A 20,175-nucleotide genomic window follows, 5' to 3' on the forward strand; every position below is an offset into this window, starting at 1 on the left:
TCAAGATTAAAAACCCAACTATTTAGAAGTCAAAAATTTTTTAAATTCCTTAGACATGATAAAAAAAATCATGATGCTAACACTATATAAATTATATACAGTCTTTACTGCAAAGCCATTCTTTGGAACTAACACCAACCCTCCCCAAACTCTTCCAAAAGATTTAAGAGGAACCCTTCCAAACTCTGTTCAAGACATTATCCTGATACCAAACCAGACAAGGCCACTACAAGAAGAAAATTACAAGCCGATACCCCTGATTAATATAGATGCAAAAATCCACAATATATTAGCAAACTGAAATCAGTAATTCATTAAGAGGATCACACACTATGATCAAGTGGGATTTATTCCAGGAGTGCAAGGATGGTTCAACATTTGCAAACCAATCAATGTGATACACCATACGAACAAAATGAATGATAAAATCATCTCTCATTAGATGTAGAAAAGCATTTGACAAAATTCAATATCCATTCATGATAAAAACTCAGATTAGAAAGACAACCTACCTCATTGCCTGTGTAATAAAGGCTATATATGACAAGCCCACAGCTAACATCTTACTCAATGGTGACAAGCTTAAAGTATGAAAATCTATCATAGGTTGCTTATAAGTCTGAGAGAATAATTCTATTTAGAAATGAGGGGTTATGTAACTAAGAATATGGTTTAAAAACTTTAAAAAACAGGTTAAGGAAAAAGATGGACAGGAATGAAGCAAGCATTAGAAAACCTGGATCAGCTAGTAACCATTAGAAAAAGTAAAATTAATGTTGGGAGAGCAGTGGAGGGGAAGGGGCTGGACCCAGTCAATTTACTAGGCATTCTTTCAAACTTCTAAGTAACCACTAGTTTTCATGTTGTGTAAGTAATTCAAGAGCATGGAAAAACCTGAAAAGCTATACAATTAATTAGATGAAGCTGTCTGTCCCTGATAACAAAGCCTGATAAAGCTGTTAATTATAGACTACCCTCAATTATGAGTAGTCATAAAAATCCTAAATATCAAAAAACCTACTTCAGTAGGCTACAAGTACTGTTTTCATCATCCAAGGAGCTTTACTTCAAGAATACAAAAACAGGTTACATTAAAATTTGAGAACTACTGATTCCAAGAGTATGGTAAACTAGATTGTAATGATATCTTGGTGTAGCATACTAAGATATAATGTGTATTAACATTTCACACATTGGGGGAAATATGAAGCAGTTATTGTAAGAATCCACAGGAATTACCCAGCACTGGGGCCAAAATCAGGGTTTTGTCCTCCCTATTTTCCCCTAAATATTCTGGGGAGAGCAGGAAGAACCACCCCTAGGCACATAGTCACTTAGGTGTGGGTCAGAATTCAGATTACCTGTGTGGTCCTCAAAAAACCCAAGGCAATTATTTAAGATGTCACTAAGGAGGTAGCCTTCTAGCACCTAGCAGAAACAAGTGCATGTTTGGATACTTTTATCCAGGCTTCAAAGAATTCCGACAAATGTTCCTAAGAGCATGTGTTCACTGAAAGTAAAAGAAAGTCACCATGAGCCAGATTCAGCTTAAAACAATTGGTCAAATAGGGCAGATACCAGAGTTATCAGGGACAGAATATACAAGTGTGCTAGAAAAATAAGAGTACTGAGGGGGCTTCCCTGGTGGCGCAGTGGTTGAGAATCTGCCTGCTAATGCAGGGGACACGGGTTCGAGCCCTGGTCTGGGAGGATCCCACATGTAACGGAGCAGCTAGGCCTGTGAGCCACAACTACTGAGCCTGCGCATCTGGAGCCTGTGCTCCGCAACAAGAGAGGCCGCGATAGAGGCCTGCGCACCGTGATGAAGAGTGGCCCCCACTTGCCACAACTAGAGATAGCCCTGGCACAGAAACGAAGACCCAACACAGCAAAAATCAATAAGTTAATAAACTCCTAAAAAAAATTAAAAAAAAATACTGAAAGTTTGACAAAGGGGCAAGAAACTTTCAGAATTAACTAGACAGATTGGAAAAGGAACCAAATACAACTTGTAGGAAAAAGAGATGTGGTAATGGAATCCGAAGTCCAGTACACTCAAACAGATTTGGCACAGCTGAAAATGAGTTAACCCAAAGAAAGGTCTGAAGAAACTACATGGAATACAACACAGACAGGTGGGAAGTATGAATGAGAGTGTAAGACATGGAAGAATAAGAAGGTATAATATGCCATTCATTGAGATTCCTGCGGGTAAGAGGCAATGGGGTAGGTGTAGTGTTAGAGAAGTTAATAGCTGAGACGTTTCTAGAGCATATGCAGCCTATCAGTCTTCAGATTCAGGAAGCCTAATGGATGCCAAATAGTAAAAATGAAATTAAACCCCCATCTAGACACAACATAGGCAAGAGTGCACATACTCAAATACCATAAAAGCAGCCACACAGAAAAGTGTTACCTACAAGGTAACAGCAACTAGACTGACCGTTGATTTGCCTGTGGCAGTATTGAAAGGCAGATAAATGTTGGTGTCAAACTAGAATTCTTTTCCCAATAATTACCTCTCAGCAAGTTGACAGATGAGGGCAAAATAAAGTGTTTTTTTTTTTAATTCAGTGAAGCTGTATGTTGGGCTGCACCTTACAGGCCTGCAAGCCCTGTAGTTGCCCAGCCTCAAAACTGAAGAAAGAACCTAGAAACATCAACAGTTTAGTGGACAGAGGGAACTTCCTAGTCCGAAGAAAGGTCCTGGAGCGACACCTCACCGTGCTCGGCAACAACCTTCTCTACTCGGGGTAGAAGGCTACCACTTATAGGGGAAATTGATGTCAGGTTGGCTCATGAGTTACCAGGGAAACTAGCGGCTAGGGCAGGGGGCAAGCACAAAGGCGGTAACTGATGAAGCCCTATAACTAGGAGGATTGGGTAGTCATGTGAGTGAAGCAGGGACTGATCAAGCAAGAGGACAGCCATTGTGAGTGGCCTGACCATACCCTCTACCCTTACATGCCCTGCATGACCCTTACAATCTTGGTCCACCCCTCTTACGCAGTGTCCCTGGGGTCAGGTATGTCGAGGGGCACTGCAACCAGATACCACAAATGCAGTACAGACAGCAGCAGCTAAAGAGTAGCAAGAGAAAGCAAGGCGCTTAGCAGGTCCATTTACCATGGAAGTCCAGAGGAGGAGGACAACGGCATCTCACCACAGACCCAGCAATCAGACTCATTTTGCGGCGAGCCCACTGTTGCCACCCAGCCCTGGAACAGATTCCCTCCCCTCAGGCAAGGGACAAAATATATAAGATGTTTAACAGGCACAATACAGGGGAGGTCATGACCATTAAGCAAAACGTAAGCAATAGCAGCATCCTGGGATAACGCGGGTTTTGTCCTGGCCTGCAGGACCACATCGCGTGTCCACCCTCAGTCCCCACAGCCATGCCTAGTATTGGAGGGGTGCTGTAACAACCGACCACAGGGTTAATATAACGCCGCCTTTCTCCAGTAGGGGCCCAGATTGATTACCTCAGCAGTCTTTGGTTGGGCTGGGTAGGAGACAGGTGAAATCGCTAAGTCCCTTTCTAATCCTATTCCCCAATGGGGCGGCAAACCCAAACCACCTGGGACTTACTGTCAGTTCCAGGGCCATTTTATAATGTGTTCCCCTTGGGGTTAGATCCTATGATAAGGGCAAAAGCAAGTTATTGTCCTTCTGTGGTCAACAGCTGAACTCAGATGGTGTTGACTAGTTACCTCTGGGTGAACATGACGTAGACACTGGGACCGCTGATCCTGGGATGTTCAGTTATAGTTTGTAGGGCTTGAGTTGGCCTCCTGGCCCATGCATTGAGAGAGCTGGTTTCCCATCTCAGTTGTTAGGTAGTCCATTCAGCCTTTCAATTAGCCGGCAGCAGTGAGGTTGTAGGGCAGGTGAAAATGCCAGTGTGTCATTTCTATCAGCCCATTCCTGAACTTCGTAGCTGGCAAAGTGGATTCCTTGGTCACTGTCGATGTCCACGAGGGTCCTGTATGTCACAAGCAGCTGTTCTAGACCCCAAATCACGGTTTTGTGCATTGCTCGATGACTCGGGTAGGCCTTTTGTAGCATCTTCCACCTACTGTAATGCACTGTAGACTGCGTATGGCTGTTGTTCCATGACACTATATGGTTGCTCCGCCCCCTTCCACAGCTGGGACCAGAAGCCCATGGGTACTCATATTAGTTTGCCGTTGCCACAGACCCCAACCAAATCCTCCCAGGTAACTGGGCACGTCCAACTCACAAGCCTGCCCCTGAGTTAGTATCCCTAAAGCCTGTGTCTGTAATTGTTTAGGGATGGTGAGTTGGGGTATGCTTATATATTCTAGATATTCCAGGTCCTTGAGTTTTGTCTGTGTTCACCAGCCAGCCCAGTGCAGTCAGATGAGCTATGAGTGTGGGGCTGGTACTTTTTTTTTTTTTTTTTTGGTATGCGGGCCTCTCACTGTTGTGGCATCTCCCGTTGCGGAGCACAGGCTCCGGACGCGCAGGCTCAGCGGCCATGGCTCACGGGCCCAGCCGCTCCGCGGCATGTGGGATCTTCCCAGACTGGGGCACGAACCCGTGTCCTCTGCATCGGCAGGCGGACTCTCAACCACTGCGCCACCGCGGAAGCCCGGGGCTGCTACTTTTAAATTGGAAAGAGACTCTGAGGATAACAGGCTATCATCAGTGTAATGGAAGAAGAAGGCATCTCTCATGGCAGTCAGCTGCCACAGGGCCCCACGTGGCTAGTGGACAGCCACCTCGCGATTCCCGCCGCCCCCCCCCCCCCCCACAACTTTCCGTTCCTCACCTGTATTTCCCGACATCTCTGCATTCACGGGAGTTTCCTCGGCCTCCTGGCTGGCTCAGCAATTATTGGGCTGCGCCTCGAAGGCCTGCAGGCCTTATGATTGATAGCCCAGCCTCAAGACTGAAGAACGAGCCCCGAAACAGTGACAGAGACATCAGCGGTTTAGTGGAGAAAAGGATCTTACTAGTCCAAAGCCAGGTCCTGGAGCAACACCTCACCGTGCGCGGCAACAACCTTCACTACCCGGGGGAGAAGGAGGCTACCATTTATAGGGGGAATTGACATCAGGTTGGTTCATCAGTTACCAGGGAAACCAGCGGCTGGGACAGGGGGCAAGCATGGAGGCAGTTACTGATTAAGCCCTATAATGAAGAGGATTGGATAGTCATATGAGTGAAGCAGGGACTCATCAAGCAGGGGATGTAGAGAGAGCAAGACAGCAGTCATCTTGAATGGCCTTCATACACTATGTGATTATCTTTAATGCTGAGAAGACAGAAATCCGACACCTATTCTTTACTTGAAAAAGAAAAACAAACTAGGAATAAGAAATGATAAACTCTGAGCATAGGGGCCCTGTTCGCCACATAATCATATACACAGTAGGCACTCAGTAACGAATGACCCTCGTGTGGCACAGTCGCCAGCAACAGGCAGGCACCCGGGCTGGCAGTGAAATGTTAGAGGCATTCCTGTTAGGGTAGGCAGCCCACCTGTGACTGACTTCATTGGCTGTTGGAGGTATAAAGAAGCAAGTCATCAGTTCTGTCTGAGTGGCACAGTGGGGGAAAGGGCCATAACATACCTCATAGGTAAGCTGATCCTTAAATTGAGTCCAAATTCATGACTAAAATGCTAAATTTTAAAGAAAAGACCCTTCACATGAATTGCAATCCTCAAATGTGTAATTCTGTAGCCATTTTACAGCCAGAGTAAAAGATGTTGAAAGGGGAAATTCATCACTTGACAGATTGTGTTATGAGCTAAGATCAGGGGCTTTTATTTGGAGGGGGTGGTTAATCCTACTGAGTGCTTATATAGACCTGTATTATAAAGAGATGTCTGAAGAGGTCTGTTTAGCTCTCATCTGATTATCCTAATAGGTTTAGTTGGTACATAGTTGATATTTGTCTGCTATTAATTAACAGTCTTTATTTTTAACTTGAGCTTTAAGCTCTTATTAAACAATACGATTAATTAGAACACGTGAGATGTGACCTAAAATTGATGACATGGGAGCTTGAAAATTACTCACCTCTAATTGTTGTTTTTCCTAAGTGAATGTTACACTTAATTCTCTCTGTCTTTGGGGACTTACGAAAGTACCACTGTGTCATGGTTGGTGGTCTCCTTTAGACCCTCCCTCTTCTCATTTCCTTGTAGTTTTTGTGTCTTTCTATCCTCCTCCTATAAGCATTTATCTCCTGCCCAGACCCTACAATTACTTCAATAAAGCAATTATTCTTTAGACTTATGGGGAAGCCTTGCCAATTTCACTTCAAACAATTTATAATTAACTAAAACAATTCTTTCTTTTCTAGGATTGTAGAAATCTATAGTAGAAGATTACAAGGTAAACTTTGAAACTACTTTATTTACAGAAAAACATTTTTTATTAAGGAAAAAGTATTTTTTGTTCTTATTACAAGTGTAATACATATGGCTTATAAAAATCAAGGGAATTCCCTGGCGGTCCAGTGGTGAGGACTCGGTGCATTCGCTACGGTGGCCAGGGTTCAATACCTGTTCAGGGAACTAAGATTCCCCCAAGCCGTGTGGTGTGACCGAAAAAAGAAAAGAAAACTTTATAGGAATGTAAAACAGAAAGTCTGCTGTGTTTTAAGTCTCCAGAACAAATCATTGTATTTGCACATTCCTTCACATTTTACCAACATTTAAAAACTCAATCTACTTTTATTATAGTATTTGAAAATTGGTGTCACCTTCTTTTTCACTTACCAAATCTTAAACATTTTTTCACATACATGTAACCATCTCATTCATTTTGCTGGCTGTTCAGCATTCCATTGTACAGCTACGCTGTGGCTTGATTTAACCAGTTCCTGCTCTGGTATTCGGGGATTTTGTCGGTTTTCAAATAGAGGCAGTGCTGAACACTTAGTGTTTTCAAAGATGTTGTTTATTCAGCACAGGAACTACGTTATTTAGGTTAAATCGTTGATTTTCAACATTGCTCTAAGTACAATTCAATAATTGGACTGTAGCTCCTTTGTTAACCCTGCTTCAAGCTGTTTATTCATTTACTTTACTCTGCCTCCACGGGGGTGCTTGTTATCAATATCTGGTCAGTCTTTCTGCACACCTAAAGAGACAGTCGTCATTCTGATCTGTTCCCTCCAGTGGTGCTGGTGGGCACTGGGGGTTCCTTAGTTCCCCTTGGCACCTGTACTGCAGGTGAGGGGACTGAACAGGGGCATCCTGTGGCCCAGACAGCAGAGCAAGCAAACTGGTAAAAGGTGGTGTGTCTTGGCTGTTAAACCTCACCAAAGTCTTGCTTTTTAAGATTTCAAATATTCTAGAGACAACAAAAGCTTCCAGGTCTCTGTTCGTGTCAGACTCTTAAACTGAGCTCCTTGTCACATCCACAGTTCAAGAGCGCCTTACGAAACAAATTGCTGTAGCAATCACAGAGGCCTTGCGACCTGCTGGAGTGGGGGTAGTGGTTGAAGCGACGTAAGTCCGTGTTTGCCTTGAATCATGTCCCAGTGGTGTTTTGGGCTGGAGGTGTAGAGGGTCATAGACTTAGGTGTAGGGAATTTGCACAACAGTGCAAATCAGTCTTCTCTTGATTTCTTCTTTAGCTCTTTGTTGCTAAGAGCAGAGTTTTCCCAATATTTTGTGACACATTTGAAAAATAAAGAGTTGTACTTAAGAATAGGTACAAAGGGCAACTGAAGACACTTCTTTAAGTTAGAATGAATTATGAGAATTGCGAACATCTTGTGGGCAGTTTTCACCCATCCTTTTGTCATGGCGTGAACTGTGCACTGTGGGTGCCATCCAGCTTCACCCACTGTGGTCACTGTTCTCTGGATTCTGCCTGGTGAGACCACCGTGCCTCAGTATTTCTCGGAACACCTAAGCTAGCTTAGTGCTGTCTCGGTCCTGAAGATGGATCAAGTGAGAATCCCGAATTTCTTTTTATCTAGAAGTTGTGTATCTCTGTAGACACTTTGTATTAGTTTCACCCGGGAAGAAAATCCTATTTTTCCCCCTCCGACTGGATGCCTTAAGGACTCAACCACTGATAAGAATAAGAGCTGTAAGGCTTAGGAACTTAAAAAAAAAAAAAAAAAGTTTAGACCAAATTTGTCTAAGAAGCGACATTTTGATATACTTGGTAACTGTGAACTCAGTTGAATCAGATTTAATCTTTCGGGCTGCTTTTATTTTAAAAACCAAACCAGCAACTGTCTACTCCTTGAAGCCACATTTGTTGCCTTGTTTTGTAGACACATGTGTATGGTAATGCGAGGGGTACAGAAAATGAACAGCAGAACCGTGACCAGCACGATGCTGGGGGTGTTCCGCGAGGACCCGAAGACCCGGGAAGAGTTTCTGACTCTCATCAAGAGCTGAGCCTCAGCACGTGCCACATGGTTTACAGATTGTGCAGCTAGTAGCATCATTTGGTCTTAATTGTTTGTACATTCCATTTCCAGTTGTTGCTTATCCCTTGTCACTAATTGTATTTAATAATTATTTAAAGCAAGTCAAATAAAGATAATTAACAAAGGGGTAATTAATCTACTTTCTTCTTGCCACCTTTTAGTGGCAACATTCAAGCCAACTGCCAATAGTGTAAGTTACTTGCATAAAACCACTGCCTTTCAGGTAACCTGAGGGTGCTGGGAAGGGAGAAGAATGCATGTGTTTTGTTCAGAGTATGGTAATTTGATTCAGAAGCACAGGTGTGTTGGGAATGGGAGAAAACCATGACCAATATATTTATTTTATCCTCCCCAAACAAAAATGGCGTAGTGCTTAAAATAATTTATGTACACTGTGCAGCATTGCTCTGCAAATTCAAAGTCCAACAGCTCCACTTTAATCATGTTTATTTAACTGCCAGTGATACTTTATTTTTTATATATTTATTTTTTAACTATCCAGTTGTAACATATGTCACCAAGGGAAGGTGGTGGAATATCTATGTTTTTTAATTTCACTGTGAGTTAAAAAAGCAATTTCTACCTTCTATTCTTTTTAAAATTCAAGTACAGGGAATTAGTTCCTGGAGTTGTTTACGAGTGTATTCTCATGTCAATATACAGGGATTTAGACATTTAACTCTCTGCCTTGATGAGAATATCACACCATTTAGAGTGTAGATACCTTTGCCTTTTTTTTAAAAGCCATTATTTTATAAGACTTAGTACTGACCTTGCAGATAACTAGCTCTCACAGTTCTGCCTTTACACGTTTCTTGGGAGCTTACTTTGTGAGTTCCTTGTAGATGCCTCAAAACTTTTTTTTTTTTAACTTATCAAATATTTTTCTAAGTATTTACAGAAACTTTTGAAAGTGTCCATCATTTTCAGGTCTGCAGAACCATAGCTTCCGTGAATATGAGAGAATGCAGAATTGCACTGTGGACTGCTTTGAACTATGTCCCATGTCTAATGAAAGCTGTATTGTTGGTGTCTGTAAAAATGCACCGTCATTATCTGGAGTGATTGGAAGCTACTGGAAGCCAGTGTTCTGGTTTCCCTTGTGATCCATGTGGATCTTGTCTTCTGTGTAACTGTTCAAGTGGGATAGGTCTTTTAGTCCAGGAAGCTGCTGCCTTATTAATGATTATCTTAAAATTTCCTCCACTGGGGCAGTGTGGGCCAAATTAAAACAAACAAACGAAAAAAAACCCAACTCTCTGCAAAAACAAACACAGTTATCCCATGGAGAAGTCTCTTATTTGGTTGACACTGTGCTCTTCAGATTTATCCTGTTACCAACAAGGATTAACTACAATGCTTGCTGTAACTCTGGTAGTCCTGTCTCTGCCACTCTGATGCCATTTGGCTTATGCTAGGGCCAGATGGCACTTTTTTGGTTTGTTTGTTTTTTTAATTTTAAATCTTCCCTACTTCTAGTTCCTATATATATATATTTTTTTCACTTGGAGTTTCTAAAGCAGAGTGGTGGTTGATTCTGAGCTCCTTTTAAAATCTAACCTGATATAAACATCCTGCTTAACATTTAGAGATAGAATTAAACATTCAGCTCACGTTTGGTATTTTAAAGTTTTTACACCTGTGACTTGGAGGACCAAAGAAATTGTTAGCTGTTAATTCATCTTTCTGAGATCAATTGTATTCCTTTTTAATGACTGTTTATTCTAACATTCCTTAGAAGTGTTCTCATAAAGGTCTACAGTATCCACAGTATTGGTCTAGAGTATTGATAAATGCAAAGTAATTACCTTGTCTGTTTTACTCTGGTCTGTAGTACTTCAAAATTACTTTTTCATATCCGTGGGCTTGAACTCATTTGGGGGATTTTTAAGAATTCGATGCATTTAAATACACTGTTCAGTTTAATTGTTCAATTTGTATGTATATTGTTCCTGAAGTTGGTTTTATTCAAATTATTAAAGTGTTATGACTGTTCTTGTGAAAGTAGTTTCTTTTTGAACCACTGCTATAGATAAATCAATAAATTCAATTATTTTTACTGCATTGTTTCAGCAAAGATACCCTTCGTAAGGGCTTCTCTCAGCCATCAAGCTATTAGAATATAAATCCCAGACATAAATTTACCCCAGGCTCTCTGTTTCCCTTTGGTATTCAGTTTGGGTATTACTGTCCTCACCCTATTGCAGTAATGGGAAGGACAGATCTGGGTTAAGAGTAAGGAATCTGAATGGCCCACACGTCCTTGTTCTAAGCCTAACTTTGCATAACTGCCGCTCCTGAGAACTCCACTGCTTTCTGTGTGGGAGCAGCTGAGGAGGGAAGAGCTGGCTGGGGCAGGGAGCTGGGCAATGCAGGGAGTGGAAGAGTTTCCCTCCCTTTTATAGGGAAGAGCCTGCCTGGGCAAAACTTCCAAGTAGGAGCAAAGGTTTTGCTGCCTCTTTTCTGTCCATGCCTGGTGACCACATCATTCCCTCTATTGATTGGGTGGACTTCCCATTCCCTGCTCCACCTAGGCAGAGGCCCCAGCCGTCACTGATTGTCAGCCTGTCCGGGTGCTGGGGCCAGTGGAGTGGCCTGCTGCTCTTTGAAGGACCCCGTAGCCTGTAGGTAGTGAACCTAATCACCTAAACTAGGAATGCAAGAAACATTCCTTTTTTTTTTTTTTTTGCCCCACCACACAGCTTGTGGGATCTTAGTTCCTCAACCAGGGATCGAACCCATGCTTTCAGCAGTGGAAGTGCAGGGTCCTAGCCACTGGACCACCAGGGAATTCCTAAAACATTCCTGAAACCACAACTCACATGTGTCAATAAAACAATGAGCTGCTCAATAAGCCCAAGTTGCTGCTCCTGAGTTTTTTCACTAAAGATTGAATCGGCTGAAAGAAGAACAGAGCTGGAGAAATCACACTCCCTGACTTTGGACTGCACTACAAAGCTACAGTAATCAAAACAGTATGTTACTGGCACAAAAACAGAAATAGATCAGTGGAACAGAATAGAGAGCCCAGAAATAAACCCATGCACTCATGTTCAGTTAATTTATGACAAAGGAGGCAAGAATATACAGTAGAGAAAAGACAATCTGTTCAATAAGTGGTGCTGGGAAAACTGGACAGCTACATGTAAAAGAATGAAATTAGACCATTCTGTAACACCATACACAAAAATAAACTCAAAATGGATTAAAGACCTAAATGTAAGACTGGATACTATAAAACTCCTAGAGGAAAACATAGGCAGAACACTCTTTGACATAAATCGCAGCATATTTTTTTTGGATCTGTCTCCTAGAGTAATAGAAGTAAAAGCAAAAATGAACAAATGGGACCTAATTAACTTAAAAGCTTTTGCACGGCAAAGGAAACTATAAACAACATGAAAAGACAACCTATGGAATGGGAGAAAATATTTGCAAACCATGCAACTGAAAAGGGATTAATTTCTAAAATATACAAGCAGCTCATACAGCTCAATATCAAAAAAATAAAAAACTGGGCAGAAGACCTAAATAGACATTTTCCCAAAAGACATACAGATGGCCAACAGACATATGAAAAGATGCTCAATATCGATAATTATTAGAAAAATGCAAATCAAAACTGCAATGAGGTATCACCTCACACCAGTCAGAATGGCCATCATCAAAAACTCTGCAAATGATAAATTCTGGAGAGGGTGTGGGGAAAAGGGAACCCTCTTACACTGTTGGTGGCAATGTAAATTGGTGTAACCACTATGGAGAACAATATGGAAGTTCCTCAAAAAATAAAAATAGAGTTACCATGTAATCCAGCAATCACACTTCTGGGCATATATATCCAGACAATATGAAAACTCTAATTCAAAAAGATACATGCACTCCTATGTTCATAGCAGCACTATTTACAATAGCCAAGACATGGAAACAACCTAAATGTCCATGGACAGATGAATGGATAAAGAAGAGGTGGTATATATATATATGAATATTACTAAGCCATAAAAAAGAATGAGATGATGCCATTTGCAACAACATGAATGGACGTAGAGATTATTATACGAAGTGAAGTAAGTCAGACAAAGACAAATATATATCACTTATATGTGGAATCTAAAAAAAATGATACAGATGAACTTATTTACAAAACAGAAATAGACTCACAGACATAGAAAACCAACTTATGGTTACCAAATGGGAAAGGAGGAGGGAGAGATAAATTAGGAGTTTAGGATTAACATATACACACTACTATATATAAAATAACAAGGATTTACTGTATAGCACAGGGAACTATATTCAATATCTTGTAATAAACTATAATGGAAAAGAATCTGAAATATATATATATGGATCACTTTGCTGTACACCTGAAGCTAACACAATATTGTAAATCAACTACAATAAAAAAATTTTTTTTAAAGATTAAATTGGGTGAGTTCCTTGTTTTATCACTTAATGGAAAAGCAGTCACAGACACCAAAGGTTTTAGAGAAGGCGGTCCATCAACACAGAACACCAAGATTCACCATGATGGGCCTGGTCCTGCTGATGGTGAAGAGGAAGTTCTCAGTAGATGAGCTCAAGGGCACAGTGTAAATGCCTGACAGCCCCAACCCTTCCAGGGGCACTTGCTTTGTGTTTTAGTCTTTATTATGGAAAAAACGTACAACAGTAGACGGTACATGAGTACATGAGCCTCGCGTACCCATCATCCAGCTTCAGTAAGTCTCAACTCATGGTCATCGTGATTCCTCCATCTGGATTTCAAAACAAATCACAGACATCCTTTCACGCATAAATATTTCAGATTAACTAAAAAAAGAGGAGAGACTTCCCTGGTGTTTCAGTGGGTAAGACCCCATGCTCCCAATGCAGGGGGCCCGGGTTTGATTCCTGGTTGGGAACTAGATCCCACATGCATGCCACAACTAAGAGTTTGCATGCTGCAACTAAGAAGCCTGCACACCGCAACTAAAAGGTCCCACGTGCCGCAATGAAGATCCCGTGTGGCATAACTAAGACCTGGCGCAGCCTAAATAAATATTTTAATTAATTAATTAATTAACTAAAAGAAGAGGAATCACATAACCCAAATACCATTCATTGTCACACAAAACAATGCTTTAATATAAAATATTCAGTTGGCATTCAATTTTTCTCTATTGTCCCATAATTTTTAAAAATAGTTATTTGAATCAAAGTACAAATGAGGTCTATACACTGCAATTGCTTGATCTGGGTTTTTTTAACTGTGTTAAAAACACATAAAATTTACCATCTTAACCATTTTTAAGTGTATGGTACAGTAGTAACTATATGCACATTGTACAATAGATCTCTAGAATTTTTCATGTTGCAAAATTGAAACCCTCTACCCATTGAACAACTCCCCCACTTTTTCCCTCCTCCAGACCCTGGTAACTGTTATTCTACTTTCTAAGAGTTTGCTTCAGATTCCTCATATAAATAGAATTAGCAGTATTTGTCTTTTTTGTGACAGGTTTATTTCGGTTAGCATAATGTCCTCAAGAGCCATCCATTTTGTAGTATAAGGATTTCCTTTTTTTTTTTTTTTTAAGAATTTCCTTCTTTTTAGAAATTGAATAATATTCCACTATATACATATATACTATATTTTCTTTATCCATTCATTTGCTGATGGACATTTAGATTGTTTCCACCTCTTGGCTATTGTGAATAATACTGCAATGAACGTAACTATGCAAATATCTCAATATCCTGTTTTCAATTATTTTGGATATATATCCCAGAAGTTGAATTGCTAGATCATATAGTAATTCTTCAAAATTTTTTGAGGTAACGCCATACTGTTTTCCATAGCTGCTGTACCATTTTACATTCCCACCAACAATGCGCGAGAGTTCCAATTTCTCCACCTTCTTGCCAAAACTTGATATTTTCCAGTTTTGTGATGGCCATCGGAATGGGTGTGAAGTAGTATTTCATTGTGGTTTTGATTTGCATTTCCCTGATGATTAGTGGTGTTCAGCATCTTTTCATGTGCATATGACTATTTGTGTATCTTCTTTGGAGAAATGTCTATTCAAGTACTTTTTATAAATCAGGTTATACGATGTTTTTGTTGTTGAGTTGTAGGAGTTCTTTATATATTAATCCCTTATCAGGTAAATAGTTTGCAAATATTTTCTCCAATTTTGTAGGTTTCCTTTTTACTATGTTGATTGTTTCCTTTGCTACACAGAACTTTTTAGGTTTGGTGTAGTCCCATTTGTCTTTTTGCCTATACTTTTGGTGTCATATCCAAGAAATCATTGCCCATTCCAATGTCATGAAATTTCCACCTCTGTTTTCTCCTGGGAATTTTACAGTTTCAGTTCTTAGGTTTAGGTTTTTAATCCATTTTTAGTTAACTTTTGCATATGATGTAAGGTAAGGGTCCAACTTCATTCTTTTGTATGTAGCTGTCCAGTTTTCCCAGCACATTTGTTGAACAGACTGTCTTTCCCCCATTGTGTAGCACTTGTACCTTTGTCAAAGGTCATTTGATCATATACACTTGAGGATTTGTTCTGGACTGTTTGATTCTGTTCCATTGGTTTATGTGTCTGTGCTTATGCCAGTACTACATTATTTTGATTACTGTAGCTTTTTTTTTTTTTTTGCGGTACGCGGGCCTCTCACTGCTGTGGCCTCTCCCGCCGTGGAGCACAGGCTCCGGATGCACAGGCCCAGCGGCCATGGCTCACGGGCCAAGCCGCTCCGCGGCATGTGGGATCCTCCCAGACCGGGGCACGAACCCGTGTCCCCTGCATCGGCAAGCGGACTCTCAACCACTGCGCCACCAGAGAAGCCCTGATTACTGTAGCTTTATAATATGTTTGGAAACCAATTGAGACCTCCAGCTTTGTTTTTCTTTCTCAAGATTGTTTTGGCTATTTGGGGTCTCAGAGATTTCATATGAATTTTAGGATTTTTTTTTCTATTTCTGCAAAAAAAAAAAAATGCCATTGGGGTTTTGATATGGATTGCAGTAAATCTGTAGCTTGCTGGACATTTTAGCAATATTAAGTCTTTCGATTCATGAACATGGGGTATCTTTCAATTTATTAATGTCTTGTTTAATTTCTTTTATCAATGTTTTATAGTTTTTCAGTGTACAAGTCTTTCACCTCCTTAGTTAAGTTTATTCCTAAGTATTCTATTCTTTTTTATTAGCAGACTTTATTTTCTAAAGCAGTTTTAGATTCACAGTGGAATTGAGTGGAAGGTACAGAGATTTCCCATATACCTCCTGCCCCCCCGCCCCACATGCCCAGCCTCCCAGTATCAACATTCCACACCACAGTGATACATTTGTTACAACTGATGAACCTACAGTGACATATCATAATCACTCAAAGTCCATAGTTTACATTAGGTTTCACTCTTGGTGTTGTACATTCTATGGATTCAGACAAATGTATAATGATATGTATCCACCATTATAGTGTCATACAAAGTAGTTTCACTGCCCTAAAAATCATTCATGTTCCGCAATCATCACCTATTTTATTCTTGCTGATGCTATTGTAAATGAAAGTATTTTCTTAATTTCCTCTTTATTTTTTTATGAGTTAACTGCTATTAATTTGCTATTTATTCATAGCAAATTCAAGGACATTCATTTGCAGTTGCCATTCATATAGATGTCAAAAATGCCACTTTTTGTTGTGTATACTGTGAGAGGTTAATTTCCTCTGTAGATTGTTCATTGGTTGATGTGTTTTCAAAGCCTTTAAAAAATATTTAATTAATTAATTAATTTGTTTATTTGGCTGTGTTGGGTCTTAGTTGTGGCACGTGGGTCTTAGTTTGTTGCAGCATGCAGGATCTTTTCGTTGCGGTGCACAGGCTTCTCCCTAGTTGTGGTGTGGGCTCCAGGGTGCACAGGCTTAGTAGTTGCGGCACGCGGGCTCTCTAGTCGTGGCGCACAGGCTCTAGAGCGCGCGGGCTCAGTAGTTGCAGCACGAGGGCTTAGCTGCCCCGTGGCATGTGGGATCTTAGTTCCCCTACTAGGGATCGAACCTGCGTCCTCTGCATTGGAAGGTGGATTCTTAACCACTGGACCACCAGGGAAGTTCCTCAAAGCCTTTTTTAAAGCTGTAGATTCACCTCTTGCTCCCTCAGTCCCATATTCTCCTTTACAATTTATTTGGTCATTTGCTTTTGAGAAGCCTTATGTTTACCCCAAGGAATGTCAAATGCTGGAATGTCCATGGCTGTCCAACTAAGTGAAACTTCAGCTGACCAGAAGACAAAGGGTTGTTCTCTTCTACAATACTCCTCCATGACCTTGTATTCCTACTCCTGAGGCAGCCCCTCTCAGCCTGGTCCTGCTCAGCCTTTACCTTAGACACAGCTCTCCTTTGTTTTGTAACTCAGAGTCACCCTCCGAGGTATGGAACAGAGTTCTCTCCTTTTTTGGGAGGGTGTGTTCTTTCTGGATCATACACTTCAGTTTTAAAACATCTACCATGTGACTTCCTTGGCTTCATTGTGGTGTGTTCCTTGGCTGTCAAGATTTGGGTTAAGGAGGAAATGTTATTGTAGGACTGGAATTGGTGAATCCCACAAGACTGGACATCACTTTGTGGGCCTATTCCTGGGGAATTCCAAGGTTTGGGTGACGGTTGGAGTGTTTGGGTGCCTGGCTTCAGTTATATGTCCATGACCCTCTGAGTAAGAATACCAGGCTCTGGCTGGCTGGGGTGGGGAGGGAAGTGACACACCCAGTCTTGTATTTAAGTAGCTTCTTTTATGCTCTGCGTAACAGTGTAGTTATGACTTGCTTACAAATCCTGTTGGGATGACTCCTAGCACATGCAGTACACAGCCCTAATGCGTCCATCTGCTTTTCCTCTTATTTCTACATTCTCCTGTTTGGTTTAAGCAATGTGTCCACAACTCTGACCTTTTGAGAAATCCTTGAACTTCAGGAACTGACCATGCTGCCCAGAGAGCCATGGTTTGGCTGTTGATCAGTGTTGAGAAGGCTGTGTTGAGGGAGAGCTGTGATGAAATGCCAGGGTGTGTATGAAAACTTCCTCTGAGGCTGTCACACTTAGGCTTTGTTGATTTTCTCCTGATTTTAGCATGAGTCTCTTCTTCTTTCTCCTTTTCCTGGATCTTCTCATGTTTGAAAATGTGCCAAATGAATAGACAAATGAGATACTTTTCTTTCTAATTTGTTTTTTCGAGGGGTTTCCAATGTCACCCATGTGATGACACTAATCTTTAAAGTCATATTTGATCTTGACTGGTAAATTTCTTTATGGGGATTTTTCTTTTTTGCAGGGCCATTTCACTTCTAAAACCCAGAGATAAACTGAATAGGAAACAGAAAAGCTAGTAGATAAAAATCAGTTTAAAACGATCAGGGACCACAGAATTATTTCATAGTGGCCATTTGGAAAGTACCTTTAACTAAGGACAGCTAATCTCAGAGAAAAATTTCTCGTTTCTGGGTCCTTCTGAAAGCTGATTCATCTGTGAGGATGGAACATGTGAGCTTGGAGTTCTCATCCAATTCTTATCTGACCTTCTCTTGCTTAACAGTTGTCAAAATCACCTCCTAATGAAGGAGTAGGAAAGAGAGACTTCTTATGTCAATGCTTGATTACTTTAACAGAATTTCCATATAAATTTAATATTTAGAAAATAATTAGAACATTAAAAGTATCTGGTGCACTTAAAGTATCGATAGGTCAACAATGAATTCTCGGGACTTCCCTGGTGGCTCAGTGGTTAAGAATCCACCTGACAGTGCAGGGGACACAGGTTCGATCCCTGGTCCGGGAAGATCCCACATGCCGCAGAGCAACATGCCCATGCACCACAACTACTGAGCCTGTGCTCTAGAGCCCGTAAGCCACAACTACTGAGCCTGTGTGCCACAACTACTGAAGCCTGCGTGCCTACAGCCCGTGCTCCACAACAAGAGAAGACACCGCAATGAGAAGCCAGTGCACTGCAACAAAGAGTAGCCCCCGCTCGCCACAACTAGAGAAAAGCCTGCGCGTAGCAATGAAGACCCAATGCAGCCAAAAATAAATAAATAAATACATAAGTAAAATTTTTTTAAAAAAGAATTCTCATGGCCTTTTTAACTAGAACACTGTAAAAGAGTGTTAACTTAAAATCAAGGGACTTCCCTGATGGCACAGTGGTTAAGAATCCGCCTGCCAATGCAGGGGACATGGGTTCAAGCCCTGGTCTGGGAGGATCCCACATGCCACGGAGCAACTGGGCCCGTGTACCACAACTGCTGAGCCTGTGCTCTGGAGCCCACGAGCCAAAGCTGCTGAGCCTGTGTGCCACAACTGCTGAGGCCCCTGCACCTAGAGTCCATGCTCCAGGCTCAATGAGAAACCCCACGCACCACAGCGGAGAGTGGCCCCCGCTTGCTGCAACTAGAGAAAGCCCGCGTGCAGCCACAAAGACCCAACACAGCCAAAAATTAATTAATTAATTAATTAATTTAAAAAGAAATAAAATCAAGGTGAAACCCTGAATCCTGAGAACTGATAATTTACGTTTCCTGCATTTTAGTTTTTTTGAGGATGGAAGAGAAATCTTCCAGATTTAATGTTGTGTGTGTGTGTGTGTGTGTGTGTGTGTGTGTACACGTGTGTATTATGTGTGTATGTGTGTACATGTGTACGTGTGTGTTTGTACCCTACATTAAATCTGGAAAAATTGTTATAAAGTGCTACTTCTTTTATGGGATGTATTAAACTTTTAATAGTACTTTCCACAAGTAGTATTTCCTCAACAGCTTTCTTAAGAATATTTATTTCATTTTATCATTGAGCAAGTTGGGCCTCAGGGAGGATTAAATGACTTGCGTTCCTGCCACTGGGTTAAAGAGTGGAGGTTCCTGTCTTGACTCTCCATCTGTTGGTCATCTTGTTAACCAGTGGGCCTAAACCATGAGGTCACCTCTAACTCACCATTGTAGCTGGTTAGTCTTTTCCAGTTGACCTCTGTAACTCTGAGGCCCCACTTTTTTGAATTGGAATCAGATTTGCTTTTAAATTTTAGATTTTATGATCATGGCGCAGCCACATTTAATTATTGTGCGGTATTTGCTAAAACTGAATTTCCTGCCCACAGAATGTATTGGCCTCGATCTGTGGAATCAGATTTTTGAAGATGTATGCAATTGGCTTTGCCCTTTGAACTCAAAACTGCTGCTGGGAGTAACTTTAAGATAGGGCTGTGAACTGGCCACCTGTAGTTCCATCTAATCACAGTCTTAAATGTTCATATTTTTAAAATACTATGTAGAGATTTTAAACTGGTAATATGTGTACTTAGCACAAAATTCAAACAGCACAAAAGGATGTTAAGGAGAAGCTTACCCACCTCCACCCTTGAGTGAGCCAGGCAACTGCTATCACCAAGGATATTTTATGCAATGCTTTACTATTACTGCACAATGAGAACCCTTCCCTTCTCCAGCCGGCTGACTGTATGTTCTTCCCAATGGTAGGCTGCGTGGCTCTAAAGTGGCTAGTGGTCTCCGTAACTGTCAGAATGTAAGATCCACTACAATGATTATTTCTAGTGTTCTTTTTAAGTCAATGTTAGATGCTTTCTCAAAAAATTGTTTAGCAGAAACTTCTGCCCCCAAAATGTGTTCATTTTACAGAACTTTGACTATCTTAGCAAAAGAAAAATGCTTCTGGTGAACCGAGTGTCTAAAGCAGAGACTCTTTTAAAATT

At 41.1% G+C, this 20,175-nt stretch overlaps 1 protein-coding gene across 1 annotated transcript in view; it reads left to right on the plus strand.

Annotated features, from left to right (window-relative positions):
* GCH1 (GTP cyclohydrolase 1) overlaps nt 1-8,395 on the plus strand; it is a 49,375-nt gene extending 40,980 nt beyond the window's left edge. Inside the window, exons 4-6 of the mRNA XM_065872202.1 lie at nt 6,337-6,368; nt 7,405-7,489; nt 8,269-8,395. Of these exons, the coding sequence (XP_065728274.1) occupies nt 6,337-6,368; nt 7,405-7,489; nt 8,269-8,395 (244 nt within the window). The remainder of the gene's footprint in view (nt 1-6,336; nt 6,369-7,404; nt 7,490-8,268) is intronic.
* Nucleotides 8,396-20,175: the final 11,780 nt, after the last annotated feature.

This window comes from Phocoena phocoena, chromosome 2 (assembly GCF_963924675.1).
Source record: "Phocoena phocoena chromosome 2, mPhoPho1.1, whole genome shotgun sequence".
Classification (NCBI taxonomy): Eukaryota; Metazoa; Chordata; class Mammalia; order Artiodactyla; family Phocoenidae; genus Phocoena; species Phocoena phocoena.